A 15499-nucleotide genomic window follows, 5' to 3' on the forward strand; every position below is an offset into this window, starting at 1 on the left:
AACAAGGCTCGTCAGCCCTGAGCTGAAGGGCTTGAGTTACGAGGAACGGATCTTGGTATACTAGAGAAGAATACGGCCTTGATAGGTGTTGGGTGAGGTAGTGTGCTTGCGTGCCTGCCTGCGTGCCCGCCTGCCTGCCTGCGTGCTTGCGTGCGTGCCTGCCTGCCTGCTTGCCTGCGTGCGTGCTTGCCTCTCTGCTTGCCTGCTTGCGTGCTTGCCTGCGTGCCTGCGTGCTTGCCTGCCTGCTTGCCTGCCTGCGTGCTTGCCTGCCTGCCTGCTTGTGTGCTTGCCTGCGTGCTTGCGTGCCTGCGTGCTTGCCTGCGTGCTTGCCTGCGTGCCTGCGTGCGTGCCTGCCTGCGTGCTTGCCTGCGTGCGTGCTTGCCTGCGTGCTTGCCTGCCTGCGTGCTTGCCTGCGTGCTTGCCTGCCTGCGTGCTTGCCTGCGTGCTTGCCTGCCTGCGTGCTTGCCTGCCTGCGTGCTTGCGTGCTTGCCTGCGTGCCTGCCTGCTTGCCTGCCTGCGTGCTTGCCTGCCTGCGTGCTTGCGTGCTTGCGTGCCTGCCTGCGTGCTTGCCTGCGTGCGTGCTTGCTTGCGTGCTTGCGTGCCTGCCTGCCTGCGTGCGTGCTTGCTTGCGTGCTTGCCTGCGTGCGTGCTTGCCTGCGTGCTTGCCTGCCTGCGTGCTTGCCTGCGTGCTTGCTTGCCTGCCTGCCTGCGTGCTTGCCTGCCTGCGTGCTTGCCTGCCTGCCTGCGTGCTTGCCTGCGTGCTTGCCTGCCTGCCTGCGTGCTTGCCTGCGTGCGTGCTTGCCTGCCTGCGTGCCTGCCTGCGTGCGTGCCTGCCTGCCTGCCTGCGTGCGTGCCTGCCTGCCTGCGTGCTTGCCTGCCTGCCTGCCTGCCTGCCTGCGTGCTTGCCTGCCTGCGTGCTTGCCTGCCTGCCTGCCTGCCTGCCTGCGTGCGTGCCTGCCTGCCTGCGTGCTTGCCTGCCTGCGTGCGTGCGTGTAGAAGCAGCTACATGTATCACATACAGAGACGTCCAACACCACTATAGTTCCCAGTATCTCTCTCACTCACTCACCGGTCTCCCTCAGGCCACCACGCGCGACTAGTACACGCTCTGCGACTGTCAATTTTCCATCTCAACCGCAATAATCAGCTCTTGTAAAAGATTGAATCTGTATGTATTAAGACCATTACAGCAATACAGTATTTTGAAAGCTGTTATTAGGCTCTGTGCCCAACCACTTGGGCTGGACGGTAGAGAGACCGTCTCGCTTCACACTAGTCGCTGTTCAATCCCCCGACCGTCTAAGTGGTTGGGCACCATTCCTTTCCCCCCGTCCCATCCCAAATCCTTATCCAGACCCCTTTCCCAGTGCTATATAGTCGTAATGACTTGGCGCTTTCTCCTGATAGCTCCTTCCTTGCTCCCCCCCCCCTTCCCCCTGGTCGGCAACTTAATTGTTCTTGCTGGTAAACAAGTTGTTCAACCATCTTGTTGTTGGTTATATTATTTATACTATACGAGCACACGACTTGGACGCGTACTTAACCAGATCCACCAGCCTCTAGTGGATCTATCTATGGCCGTTAAGCTGCTGTATTTTGCTGTATGGTGTATAATGCATTCCTAATTATCCTCCTCCCAATTCTTTCCTACGCCTTTGACGAGTTTTTCGTAAGGCTGTACACCCTTCGTCGTGTTCCGGACGATGGTTGGGCCGGCTTTAGGAGTGCAGTTGTGGTCTGTGGACGGCAGCTGCCAGGTCATGTCCCCTGTTGACCAGACCACACACTAGAAGGTGAAGGGACGACGACGTTTCGGTCCGTCCTGGACCATTCTCAAGTCGATTGTAATCTTCATCATGTCCCTTGTGATCTTGACCCCCTCCAATCCCCCTCTCCAATCTCCCCTCCCCAATCTCCCCTCCCCAATCTTCCCTCCCCAGTCCCTCTCCCCAATCCCCACTCTCCAAGCTGGTCCACACTTGGTGGGGGGTAATCCTTGCACACCAATCCTTGTAATCCTCTTATGCTTTCACACCATTGTACACCCCTCTCCTAAAGTGTGTCCTCCCCCTTGACTCAATAAAGGGTCCCGGGTTCGATCCCCGGGGTGGAACAGAAATGGTTGGGTAATTTTTTTCTTGGACTTAATGCCGCTGTTCACCAAGAGTACATAGTGCTATCCTGTCCAGAAACGCATGAACCCAATCCACCCACCTAACCTAACCTTCCGAAGCATAACGTGGATAGTTCTGAGCCGCTACTTTCCTTAGTATGTTAGGGACTATAGCATAAAAATGAGACGTACTACCTGAGAGGCCGGGTTGGTCCCCGACAACAAATTATTTAAGTTGGTGACTATTAACGTTCAAAGAAAACGGCGATCATAGGATCTAGTGCGTGCGAGAACGGGAAGCCCCAAAATTCTGTTTTCTCTTATTTAAAATATTCACAAAAGTTGCCCATTAAGTGACTAACTTTTTTGTTACTCACATCATGATGAGGGAAATTGGGATCTTTAAAAACGTATTAAACAAACTTTTCATAATTTTATATTTTTATATATTTTGTAGGGATATTCCTGTGCCTTTGACTGGCCCACTATTACTTACCTTGCCTGAAGTTACCCGAGGCCCACCATCCTTCTAGTGGCCTCGACGAGGACAGGAAACCTGCGGCTTGTCAAAGGTCCCCTCCCGCCCCCTCCAGTTTATTCAAAAGGATTTTATCCAGGTGGATTGTGAATTGCACCAGTGTTGAGAAATGAACACCAGAGCACTTTCTCGACGAGGCAACATGTGAAGAACGAACACACACACTTAGGAAAACCTTAGCGGAAGAAAAGGGGGAAGTATGCAGTGTGAGATTGAGGAATGGTGCAGTCCCCCCTTGAAAGAGGAATGGTGCAGTCTCCCCTTGAAAGAGGAATGGTGCAGTCCCCCCTTGAAAGAGGAATGGTGCAGTCTCCCCTTGAAAGAGGAATGGTGCAGTCCCTCCTTGAAAGCGGAATGGTGCAGTCCCCCCTTGAAAGCGGAATGGTGCAGTCCCCCCTTGAAAGAGGAATGGTGCAGTCCCTCCTTGAAAGAGGAATGGTGCAGTCCCCCCTTGAAAGAGGAATGGTGCAGTCCCCCCTTGAAAGAGGAATGGTGCAGTCCCCCCTTGAAAGAGGAATGGTGCAGTCCCCCCTTGAAAGAGGAATGGTGCAGTCCCCCCTTGAAAGAGGAATGGTGCAGTCCCCCCTTGAAAGAGGAATGGTGCAGTCCCCCCCTTGAAAGAGGAATGGTGCAGTCCCCCCTTGAAAGAGGAATGGTGCAGTCCCCCCTTGAAAGAGTAATGGTGCAGTCCCCCCCTTGAAAGAGGAATGGTGCAGTCCCCCCTTGAAAGAGGAATGGTGCAGTCCCCCCCTTGAAAGAGGAATGGTGCAGTCCCCCCTTGAAAGAGGAATGGTGCAGTCCCCCCTTGAAAGAGTAATGGTGCAGTCCCCCCTTGAAAGAGGAATGGTGCAGTCCCTCCTTGAAAGAGGAATGGTGCAGTCCCCCCTTGAAAGAGGAATGGTGCAGTCCCCCCTTGAAATTCAGTTTTCTATAAGTTGAGGAATAGTTCAGTCTCCCGTTGAAATAAATTTATTCCGCTGCGTCTCTAGACATGCAGTCCGCCCTCAAGCGCTGCCTCTCCAGCCTTCACTGTCACTAAAATGATGCACTAACTTGCCCGAAGCTGACGTAACCGGGGACCCACGAATAGAAAACGAGGACATCATGTTTGCGAGTCGCTTTGATTTTCAGTACATCAATTTTTGGCCGTAGGGGGGGGGGGGGGGGGATTTTCACGTCCAAATGTGATGTACTACTCGAAAGGACGTGTTGATGGCAGTCATCAGGAGAAAACCTTTCCGCAGGTGTATACAGGTGACGGGAGATGTCATAAAGAAGAAATCAAGTTGACTAGACCACACACTAGGTGAAGGGACGACGACGTTTCGGTCCGTCCTGGACCATTCTCAAGTCGACTGGGACATTCTCACAATCGACCTGAGAAGGGTCCAGGACGGACCGAAACGTCGTCGTCGTCGTCGCTTCACCTTCTAGTGTGTGGTCTGGTCAACATACTTCAGCCACGTTATTGTGACTCCTCGCCTGCAAGAAGAAATCAATTCGCCACTTTCTACCATACATTCTGCATGCCACTGAACTCATTTTACCGTTCTAGTTCTCCCGATAGTGAGATAATAATAGATTACACAATCGCTCGGTAGAGCTCTGGTGTTATTGATAGGTTGAGGTAGTTGGGCGGATATTTAATTACAAGATTATTGTAATTTAGGCAGTTTTTTTGGTCCGGGAGACCACAGCGGGTGTAATTAGAGGATGTGAGCTATATATTGTGTTGGAGAGGGAAAGCGTGAATATTTGACTTTCATTTTGATATGAATATAGCGTCGGGCTGCGTCTGATATTTGTATACCTGGTTGATGGGGTTCTGGGAGTTCTTCTACTGCCCAAGCCCGGCCCGAGGCCAGGCTTGACTTGTGAGAGTTTGGTCCACCAGGCTGTTGCTTGGAGCGGCCCGCAGGCCCACATATACCTGGTTGATGGGGTTCTGGGAGTTCTTCTACTGCCCAAGCCCGGCCCGAGGCCAGGCTTGACTTGTGAGAGTTTGGTCCACCAGGCTGTTGCTTGGAGCGGCCCGCAGGCCCACATATACCTGGTTGATGGGGTTCTGGGAGTTCTTCTACTGCCCAAGCCCGGCCCGAGGCCAGGCTTGACTTGTGAGAGTTTGGTCCACCAGGCTGTTGCTTGGAGCGGCCCGCAGGCCCACATATACCTGGTTGATGGGGTTCTGGGAGTTCTTCTACTGCCCAAGCCCGGCCCGAGGCCAGGCTTGACTTGTGAGAGTTTGGTCCACCAGGCTGTTGCTTGGAGCGGCCCGCAGGCCCACATATACCTGGTTGATGGGGTTCTGGGAGTTCTTCTACTCCCCAAGCCCGGCCCGAGGCCAGGCTTGACTTGTGAGAGTTTGGTCCACCAGGCTGTTGCTTGGAGCGGCCCGCAGGCCCACATATACCTGGTTGATGGGGTTCTGGGAGTTCTTCTACTGCCCAAGCCCGGCCCGAGGCCAGGCTTGACTTGTGAGAGTTTGGTCCACCAGGCTGTTGCTTGGAGCGGCCCGCAGGCCCACATATACCTGGTTGATGGGGTTCTGGGAGTTCTTCTACTCCCCAAGCCCGGCCCGAGGCCAGGCTTGACTTGTGAGAGGTTGGTCCACCAGGCTGTTGCTTGGAGCGGCCCGCAGGCCCACATATACCTGGTTGATGGGGTTCTGGGAGTTCTTCTACTGCCCAAGCCCGGCCCGAGGCCAGGCTTGACTTGTGAGAGTTTGGTCCACCAGGCTGTTGCTTGGAGCGGCCCGCAGGCCCACATATACCTGGTTGATGGGGTTCTGGGAGTTCTTCTACTCCCCAAGCCCGGCCCGAGGCCAGGCTTGACTTGTGAGAGGTTGGTCCACCAGGCTGTTGCTTGGAGCGGCCCGCAGGCCCACATATACCTGGTTGATGGGGTTCTGGGAGTTCTTCTACTGCCCAAGCCCGGCCCGAGGCCAGGCTTGACTTGTGAGAGTTTGGTCCACTAGGCCAAACTAGGCCTAGCAATAAATGTATATTATTCATTTTTGTGAGACGGGAAACATAGGTGTGTGTGTGTAATTACCCAAGTGTAGTTACAGGATGAGAGCTACGCTCGTGGTGTCCCGTCTTCCCAGCACTCTTTGTCATATAACGCTTTGAAACTACTGACGGTCTTGGCCTCCACCACCTTCTCACCTAACTTGTTCCTGTGTGTGTGTGTGTGTGTGTGTGTGTGTGTGTGTGTGTGTGTGTGTGTGTGTGTAATGTGACAGTGTCAGACCACGAAGGAAGGATTAAGACAGGAATTTCCTTAAGGACTTTCGTATTTAATAATCCATCTTCAGAAGGATCCTTCTGAAGATTAAATACGAAAGTACTTAAGGAAATTCCTGTCTTAATCCTCTGACAATCATATTGTTCATCGCATGTTTTTTCGTGATTTACACACACACACACACACACACACACACACACACACACACACACACACACACACACACACACACACACACACACACACACACACACACACACGGGGCCTGGTAGCCTGGTGGATAGCACGCAGGACTCGTAATTCTGTGGCGCGGGTTCGATTCCCGCACCAGGCAGAAACAAATGGGCAAAGTTTCTTTCACCCTGAATGCCCCTGTTACCTAGCAGTAAATAGGTACCTGGGAGTTAGTCAGCTGTCATGGGCTGCTTCCTGGGGTGTGTGGTGTGGGAAAAAAACAAAAAGTAGTTAGTAAACAGTTGATTGACAGTTGAGAGGCGGGCCGAAAGAGCAGAGCTCAACCCCCGCAAACACAACTAGGTGAATACACACACACAAGCGTCCATGGTGCCCCAAGCCATAAATCACTTAAGTGAATGACCCGAGCAGGGTTCGAACCTGTGTTACAAGGACTAGAGGCAACCTGTGCACTCCCCCGCCCCGCATGGACCAGTGCTGAGGCTGTGTTATCAGTGCGCGTCACAGTGAGTTCGCGCAGGGGCGGAACGCATACTTTCCCGCGATAATTGATATTTTGAGCACCTGTTTAAGCGCATTGAAGCAGAGATCGAGGACCACGCCAAGCAGTGTTTGTGCTGATCTTTACTGTTGCAATGAGAGGAGTTTGATGTTAGTTGATAGTGTGATCAGTGTGTAATAGATGATGTTGAATGTTACGCTGAGGTCTGATTAAGACCTTCTATGCCCTCTGTAATCCTTTTTTTGGAGTTCGCTCATATGATGATTATAGGGTGCACAATAAAATTAATCTGGCCAACACTCAATAGTGTGTGTGTGTGTGTGTTTGCGTGTGTGTCTGTGTGTGCTCACGTAGTTGTGCTTGCGGGGGTTGAGCTCTGGCTCTTTGGTCCCGCCTCTCAACTGTCAATCAACAGGTGTACAGGTTCCTGAGCCTATTGGGCTCTATCATATCTACACTTGAAACTGTGTATGGAGTCAGCCTCCACCACATCACTGCCTAATGCATTCCATTTGTTAACTACTCTGACACTGAAAGTGTGCGCGCGTGTGCGTGAACGCGTGCGCGTCCCTCTAGTCTTTCCTGATAACTCATTTTTCGACGCGAGAAACGATTGGGCACTAATCCTTAACTTCTCCCAGCAGTAATTGGGGGACTTGGTTGTAAGCCGATTGGCAGATCGTGTTCTAGGTAGAAACTTAAGGTGAATGAGCGAGAGCTGTAAGCCTGCTAGCAGGACTCAACAGGCGCCTTCTTCTGTATCCCCTTGCACAAAACATCTTCAGGATCACGGGTTATTCATGCCCGTGCCACCTTTTGGATGGCTTAATCTTTATCAATCAATCAACAGTAATAAAATAAAATATAGGATTTTGTACAGTATTCTATTGGATACTATATAGAATATATATGCTATATAGTATTCTATAGGATACTATATAAAATATATATGCTATATAGTATTCTATAGGATACTACTATATAGGATTCTATATAGTATTCTATAGGATACTACTATATAGGATTCTATATAGTATTCTATAGGATACTACTATATAGGATTCTATATAGTATTCTATAGGATACTACTATATAGGATTCTATATAGTATTCTATAGGATACTACTATATAGGATTCTATATAGTATTCTATAGGATACTACTATATAGGATTCTATATAGTATTCTATAGGATACTACTATATAGGATTCTATATAGTATTCTATAGGATACTACTATATAGGATTCTATATAGTATTCTATAGGATACAATTGTATGGATGCCTTGACTGCCAACATAAGCAGTTCCTCTACACTTTATCAGCTTAAGTATCTTTACACAATCTTGAGGTTATCTTGAGATGATTTCGGGGCTTTTTAGTGTCCCCGCGGCCCGGTCCTCGACCAGGCCTCCACCCCCAGGAAGCAGCCCGTGACAGCTGACTAACACCCAGGTACCTATTTTACTGCTAGGTAACAGGGGCATAGGACAAACATAGAAAATGTCCATTCTTTTCTATATTGTAATACTACACATCTCAAGTTGTCTATTTGTAAGAGTGTAATTGTAAACAAAATGTTGAACTGGGTGTCATAACATCAGTTCGACATTGTTATAAAAAGGGAATTTTAAAATATTTAATGGAAAAATTCAATGAAATCCAGACTCGGTTGTGTTAATCTTGGTGTAACATATTTGTTACAGATTGTGACAATGTGAGGCAGAGCCTTAATATACACTATTTTCCATAACCATGTAATCACTTACGGGCTATTCATGCCCGTGCCACCTCTTGGGTGGCTTGATCTTTATCAATCAATCTATCAATCATGTAATCAACAAGGGAGACATCTCCCGTCACGCAGGGTGCAGTCGCACCTCCACAGGTCTCCAGTATCAGCTCTTGATACTGATAATGGCTCAAAAGAGCCACCACTTACGGGCTATTCATGCCCGTGCCACCTTTTGGTTGGCTTAATCTTTATCATGTAATCAAAATATAGTTCATAAGATTGTATACACATCTTGAAGTCTACTTAACATTCGTTCAGACTAACCATTATATTGGTCTTACCTTATATGTTTCGCTGGCCTTGTAGCCTTTTCACGGGATACAGAGGAGGTAGTAATGTTTTTCTTTTGTTTCTGCAACAGCTGGTGATCGCTGAGCGAGGCAGTGTGGCGTTGACGGGTCACCAGGCAGCCCCCACACACACACCTAATTGACCCTCACCAGATCCGGAGTCATGGTGAAATACGAGGAAGAGACCTACAGTTTCCGGCTCTCACACCTGGACGATGGTATATACTCCGACACCAGTACCATCTCCTCTACACATAAACAACGCATTGACTCCCTCTTTAGGGATAAGAGGCGCCAAAACAAACTGTTATCCGATTCCGCGCCATTGCGGGTCGATTCCGCGCCATTGCGGGTCGATTCCGCGCCATTGCGGGTCGATTCCGCGCCATTGCGGGTCGATTCCGCGCCATTGCGGGTCGATTCCGCGCCATTGCGGGTCGATTCCGCGCCATTGCGGTCCGAACCCGCGCCTGTGCAGGCCAACCCGGTGCAAGAGGAGCTGGAGCGGATGTTCGGAGGGCGGGACCAGCGACAGAGAGCCTTCCTGGATGTGCGTGCCACTGTCCAGGCACAGATTGAGAGGTTATTTGCTGATGCCACAAGTGAACCCATAGTTGGCACCCGCGCCGCTCCCCCGCCAGCCCCCCGCGCTCCAGACCCTCCACTTTCCCCACCACCCCTCGCCTCCCCTACCCCACCGAGGCACCAAGAGTCTCGCTCCCCTTCCCCCATTACCAGCAGTCGCCCCACAGGCGGTGGAATCAGTCGAGCAGAGTCGCGCGAGGCGGCGACACCGCGAGCGTCGCTCTCCAACATGAAGTATCGTGTGGATTACCTCGGGGCAGTACAGCTGGCAGAGAAGGCCACCAGTCTGGACGTGCTTCAGGCGCCTCTTAAGGACCTTTACTACAAGTATCGCCTGAGCGTGTCGAGGGGAAAGCGGCCGGTGCCCGGGACGCTGCAAATCACAGAAGGCGGACTAAGAATAACCCATGGTAGTGCGGACTCCTCTGATGGCCACTTGGAGTTTACTAACCCATTCCCGACCATTGCGGTGTGGGCGGCGGTGAAGCTGGTTATCCGGAGGGAGCTGTTGGACCACGGCCAGGTGGGCTTCACGTACGCTTTCCTCCCGCTCATTTGTGACCCAGAAGCGCAGGATAAGTACAACCTGTATCATCCGCTTAATGTGGCCGAGCCTTCCGTAATGGTCATCCAACACCCACCTATGTTCGCCTGTGTCATGAGGAAGGTGGGTGTGCCCAAAGTGCTCGAGTGTCACGGCTTTGTGTGCCAGTCGTCCGAGGATGCCATAGTGATGGCTGCCAACTTGTACCAGGCACTGCTGGAGAACATGCGGAGTGAGGTCCCCAGCGAGGCCCCCAGCGAGGCCCCCAGCGACGCCTCCAGTGACACGCGGGAGGACGATAGACACGTGATGAGTGACAGCGAGACGGTGCCTGTCAGGCCGCCACGTAAAAAACGCTCACACCGCTCCGAGTCTCCGGGTTTTGGACAGGGACTGCGACGGGCCAACAGCGAGGACATCTTGCAGTCGCACATTATTCTTGACGATTCTCGGGCAAGCAAACGTCGACTCAAGCGTTCCATAAGTGAGCGTCACCAGGGCGCTTTCCTCCTGGATCCTGGCGACGTTTACACCAGAGTGGCGCTGCCTCGCTCAAAGTCTTTCATGAACGTCACTAATAAGTACAATTTCCAAGACCTGTTGGATGACGTGAAACAAAAGACAGGCTTAAACAGTGTGGACGAGGTTCTGAAGCAGGTGATAAACCCGCGTGGGATGTCATTCAGCGAAATGGATCCTGACCAGCGGGAGATTTTGCTGAAGCTGGCTCTCACACTCTCCAAGGATGAGATCTACCAACGGTCCAAGAACATCATGAGACAACACACCCGGGGGCGTAGCTCCTCCCTCATGAACCTCATGGACTCTGACAGCGACGGGTCCACCATCTCCTCCGTTCTCAAGGCCACTAAGCGATCCTTTTCCCGCCTTGGTTCCCGCGCCTCTAGTCTACAGTCCAGCTACCTGAAGGACAAGTCGCCACTCAGACGGTTAGTCAACAACAAAAGTCGCTACACGTTTGAAAGGATTGGATGCCCCAACGGCGCTACGAGACGAGTAAACAACAAAGAGAACGAGTTTAGTCACATGCTAGAGAGCAATGGGAGGAAAGTGGCGCCCAAAACTCCTATGCCCCGACGCAACCTGTCCCGGGCCAACGAAGGCTACGTGTCGTGCAGCGAGTGTGGTTACGACAGTGAATGTTCCAGCAAGTGTTACTGTTCCCTGCCCCGGCGGTCCTCTTCAGTCTTGCCACACGATAAACACGCTCATAAGGGCCACGACTCTCCGTGCGACTGTGACACTGAGAGTTGTGCCGAGAGTGAAAAGTGTTACTGTTCCCTCAAGCGCGTCAAGAAAAACGGCCTTAAGATGTACGAGATCAACCTCGACTCTGAGACTGACAGCAACACTGTACAGAGCGCCAACTCTTACAAGAAAGGATACGGGTCGCACTCCAACCTCAGCGAATTGGAGTCGCATGCTACTTCCTGGAAGCGCAACACCGGTGGATCCTCCAGTAGCACAACGCAACACAAGAGCTCTTCTTTGTACCTGACGGAGCAGAGCAAGAGTCGATCAGCAGGCACCGTCTTTTCAATGCACCCAGACGTCATCCGGAAAAAGAGCCTGTCATCAAATTTATCGACAGATTCAGAGATGTCAACCATGCAACGATCGTCGGACGGGTCTGGTTACCATAGCCAGGATAGCGGAGGATGTCGGGTTCCACCTCATCAGCGAGCATCAAGCACCGAGTGTCTCCTCTTGTCTCCTAGGCTCCGGAGACACCCGTCGGGCTCCTTAGGATCGGGCGGTTCCAGGGGCTCTCATGCGTCGTCTCAAGGTAGCGGAAGTGGGGCAGGGACGCATCGCTCCCATGGCTCCAGGGGGTCGGGAACGTCTCACCAGAAGATTCTGCTGGTGTCGGCAGTGGACCCCAGCGGGAAGGTTGTGTATCGCGGAGCATCACAGCGCCAGCAGCGTGAAGACAGCGACACGGCTTCCATCCTCTCCATGAAGAAAACCGCCGAGATCGCTGCCCTCTTCTCCGAGCTTAAACTTAACCAGACAACCGACCTCATCAACCACCACAGTCAATCAACATCAGAGTCTGAAGACGATGCCTATTCCTCCATGCAAGCCAATAACTCTTTCCTGTTCTCTGAAAATATAGAGAACTCACTGGGTTACCTGCCATAAGTGAAGACTGGTAACTCATGACAGATGGCGCTTGTTACTCATGACAGTGAAGTGCGTCAGAGTGCAGCAGCTGGGCCGGGCCGGACCGGACCGGGCCGGACCCCCTGCCTCGTGAAGTGAGCGGGCCCTTGGGTTTTTCACTCGTCTACCCCACATTCGTCCCGGAAAACAAGTGCATATAAACTGCATGTGTACGTACAATGAGTGAGATGCATTGTACAGTTAGTGCGGTACATAGTACAATGTGGTAGGTCCGTAATAGTTATAGCGAGTGGTTCATTGATAGTGTGTGATAGACCACGGTGCAGTGAGCTTGGTTCATGGGGGCAGTAAGACATGTGACTCTGCCATCTTGACAATAAGGTTCAAGTTCATTATTCACCCACATTGTAGGTCAGAGTCAAGGGTAGTCAAGTTCCCCCCCAACTGTTCCTCAAGCCATTTTCTATAGTAGTGACCAGGGAAGTGTTGAGTGATAGTGATGTCAATTTTGTCTAGGTTGCTCCCACGTCCTGAACTCCTCTTCCCACCGCCAAAACTGATGTCAGTGTAAGAACATCAAGGGATGTATACACTAAGAGATAGACTCCGCTTCTCGGTGTATATTCACCGAGTTTAGTCCTGGATTAAAGTATATTTACTGTTGGTTAGTAAGTTAGTGTGGTGACCTTAACTCTCCTGAGGTTATCTGGCCTTAAATCCATCAACAAACTATACCAAAATACAGAATATTGTACATCCGAACGACACCTGAATTAGTTAATTATTTGTATACGACAGTGTCATTAATTTTCACAAGGAAAGATATTTAATTCGTCCCACATTTTGCCACATTTGCACAAGCCTTTCTTCGTGTTAACGACTCTCAAGATGATCCAAGTGCATTGTCTTCGGATAGTTTTCGCCTGTCTGTCCTCTTCTCCTATCTCCTGTGCGTGAAAGAAACATATTTGGTTGTATAGACTACGATAAACGGCTCACATCATCCTGGACTGGAGTAGACAGCTCACATCATCCTGGACTGGAGTAGACAGCTCACATCATCCTGGACTGGAGTAGACAGCTCACATCATCCTGGACTGCAGTAGACAGTTCACATCACATTAATGATTTTCGTCTCTTGTTTAAATTAACCAAGTCTATCTTCGTTAAACTCTAATGTATTTGGTAACTGATTATTTAAATTGGTTTAAAGTCGTTTCGAATATAAAATGTAAATCCAATAGTATTCTATATTTCGTCTTCGGCATAATTTATAATATAATAAATCAACGTTTTAATAAGAAGTTGATAATTCAATGTCACTAATACGACCCAATTTTTATTTCTATTTTAGATATCTAAATATGGAAATATAACTATGTATAGGATAGCCTATTCTTGCATTTATTTTCTTTGCTCAGTACTAACTAATCAATTGACTTGTCTATATAAAACTTTAGGTCCGTGGGGTTTCAAGCTCTTTCGCTACAACAAATTAGTCTCATTGTTACTTAGTGAAATTATGTGCTCGACAAATTTACGAAACTAATCATGTGTAATAGAGCCAACTACTTGTTTCGTCTTGGGGGTCAAGAATATGGTGTTTGTAGTCTGCGCGATTAGTTGATATTCTTATACACTGCATCTGGCAATGTTTGTAGTTACTGAAGGAATGTATGACTTATCTGTTCCAGGCCCGCCCTGTGTATAGGTGTATACAGGGGTCTTTCTCCCTCCCCCATCCTCTCTGTCTGTCTGTCTCTGTCTGTCTGGCTCTCTCTCTCTCTCTCTCTCTCTCTCTCTCTCTCTCTCTCTCTCTCTCTCTCTCTCTCTCTCTCTCTCTCTCTCTCTCTCTCTCTCTCTCTCTCTACAAATGAGTTGCAATGAGTTTCTCTTAAACCAATTCAGGTTGAGCCTAAAGTTAACGTTACAGCAGCTTGTCATTGGGTTCATCGCCAGTTTTCGAAATCGCTCTCATGGTCTGAAGCCAATTTGACATAATTGTATGTAATTATGAAAATAAGTTTAAATCAAAATAAAGTAGATGAATTTTAGTAAAGTATATTACAAGCGATGATTTTATTAAATTGTTTTTCAATGTATTCCGTCCATATGAAATTTAAGAACAGGGCTCCCATTGCTGTTCAGTTTCTAGACAGCGGCTTGTCAGAATTAGGGGTTTAAAATAAGCAATTATGTTTTTAAGTGGCTACGGTCTCATTATTACTGTGGTCTGGTAATGCTTAAGTTGCTATAAAGCTTATGAAGGAGCCGTTCCGTAAAGTTGTAAAAAGTGAAGTATGAAGAGAAAGCACTAAGTTAGTTTGACTATATAGCACATGGGATATGAGGACGGTGGGAAGGAACGAATTCCAACTCTTTTGGACCGTCAGGGATCGAACGCTGACCTGCGTGAAGGAAAGTCGTCGCTCTACCGACTAGTCACAGTGGATGGACAGGCAAGTTGATGGTATTGTTCGTGCGTGCGTGCGTGCGTGTGAAAGTGCAGCGCGCCAGCCCTCAATAGACTGGATAGACTTATCCATAATCTCAATTTACGGTGTTTTGAAAAACGAGAACTTATAAGCATCTATCAGAACAAATGTTGCTAATATATGATGATGCAGCTAGCCAGAGGTTACAATTTAATGTTAAATAGCGGTTTCGATGGAAAATTAGATTGTGAGTAGCCTAGTAGGCTCTGATGAGTAGAAGTGTCGCCATATAACTTGGTCTCTGACGGAGGTGGTGGTGACGAGTTGGGATTTATCATGTTGTCTATAGCTGGCCGCCACTGTGGTCTTAACATTACGGGCTATTCATGCCCGTGCCACCTTTTGGGCGGTTTAATTTTTTTATTTTATTTATATATATACAAGAAGGTACATTGGGTTTGTGAGAATACATTGGATAGTACAGTATTTACATTCTTGTAAAGCCACTAGTACGCACAACGTTTCGGGCATTTCGTTTCGGGCGTTTCGTTTAATCATTCAATCTTGACCATTTCGGGGGATGACGTTAAAGACTCAGTCTGGTGTCTCAAAGATACATGATCTTCTATAGTAGCTTGCAATGAATTAAGGTGTTGATGTAATACCAGATCAGAGAAGCGGAACAGTAGTAATTAACAAACTATTTAGTATGGAGTGTGCAATTTAACGAGGATAAAGATAATTAGCAAGATAACGGACACAAGGGGAGCCATACGGAGGGTGGCGAGGCAAGTGTTGTGTTCACATACTAGTTGGCAACATTAGTCTCTCACACCTGCTCTCATTGCACGATTGCAACCCTTGGACATGCAAAAGTTGTTCTAAACTTTTGCTGGCCTTATCCTCCAGGTGAAAAAAACAATAGATGACCGTTTTTAATGTTTATATGTCGTGCAATCTCCTAAGACTGGTGGATGCAGACGAGGAGTCACAATAACGTGGCTAAAGTATGTAGACCAGACCACACACTAGAAGGTGAAGACGACGACGTTTCGGTCCGTCCTGGACCATTCTCAAGTCGATTGATTGTCATTCACAATCGACTTGTGGTCCA

At 49.3% G+C, this 15499-nt stretch overlaps 1 protein-coding gene across 1 annotated transcript in view; it reads left to right on the top strand.

Annotated features, from left to right (window-relative positions):
- The window catches only part of LOC123774369 (serine-rich adhesin for platelets), a 42743-nt gene extending 27954 nt beyond the window's left edge, over window positions 1-14789 (top strand). The window contains exon 3 of the mRNA XM_045768558.2: window positions 8748-14789. Within this exon, the coding sequence (XP_045624514.2) occupies window positions 8840-11968 (3129 nt within the window). The 5' untranslated portion in view covers window positions 8748-8839 and the 3' untranslated portion in view covers window positions 11969-14789. The remainder of the gene's footprint in view (window positions 1-8747) is intronic.
- The last annotated feature ends 710 nt before the right edge of the window (window positions 14790-15499 follow it).

This window comes from Procambarus clarkii, chromosome 61, assembly GCF_040958095.1.
Source record: "Procambarus clarkii isolate CNS0578487 chromosome 61, FALCON_Pclarkii_2.0, whole genome shotgun sequence".
NCBI lineage: Eukaryota > Metazoa > Arthropoda > Malacostraca > Decapoda > Cambaridae > Procambarus > Procambarus clarkii.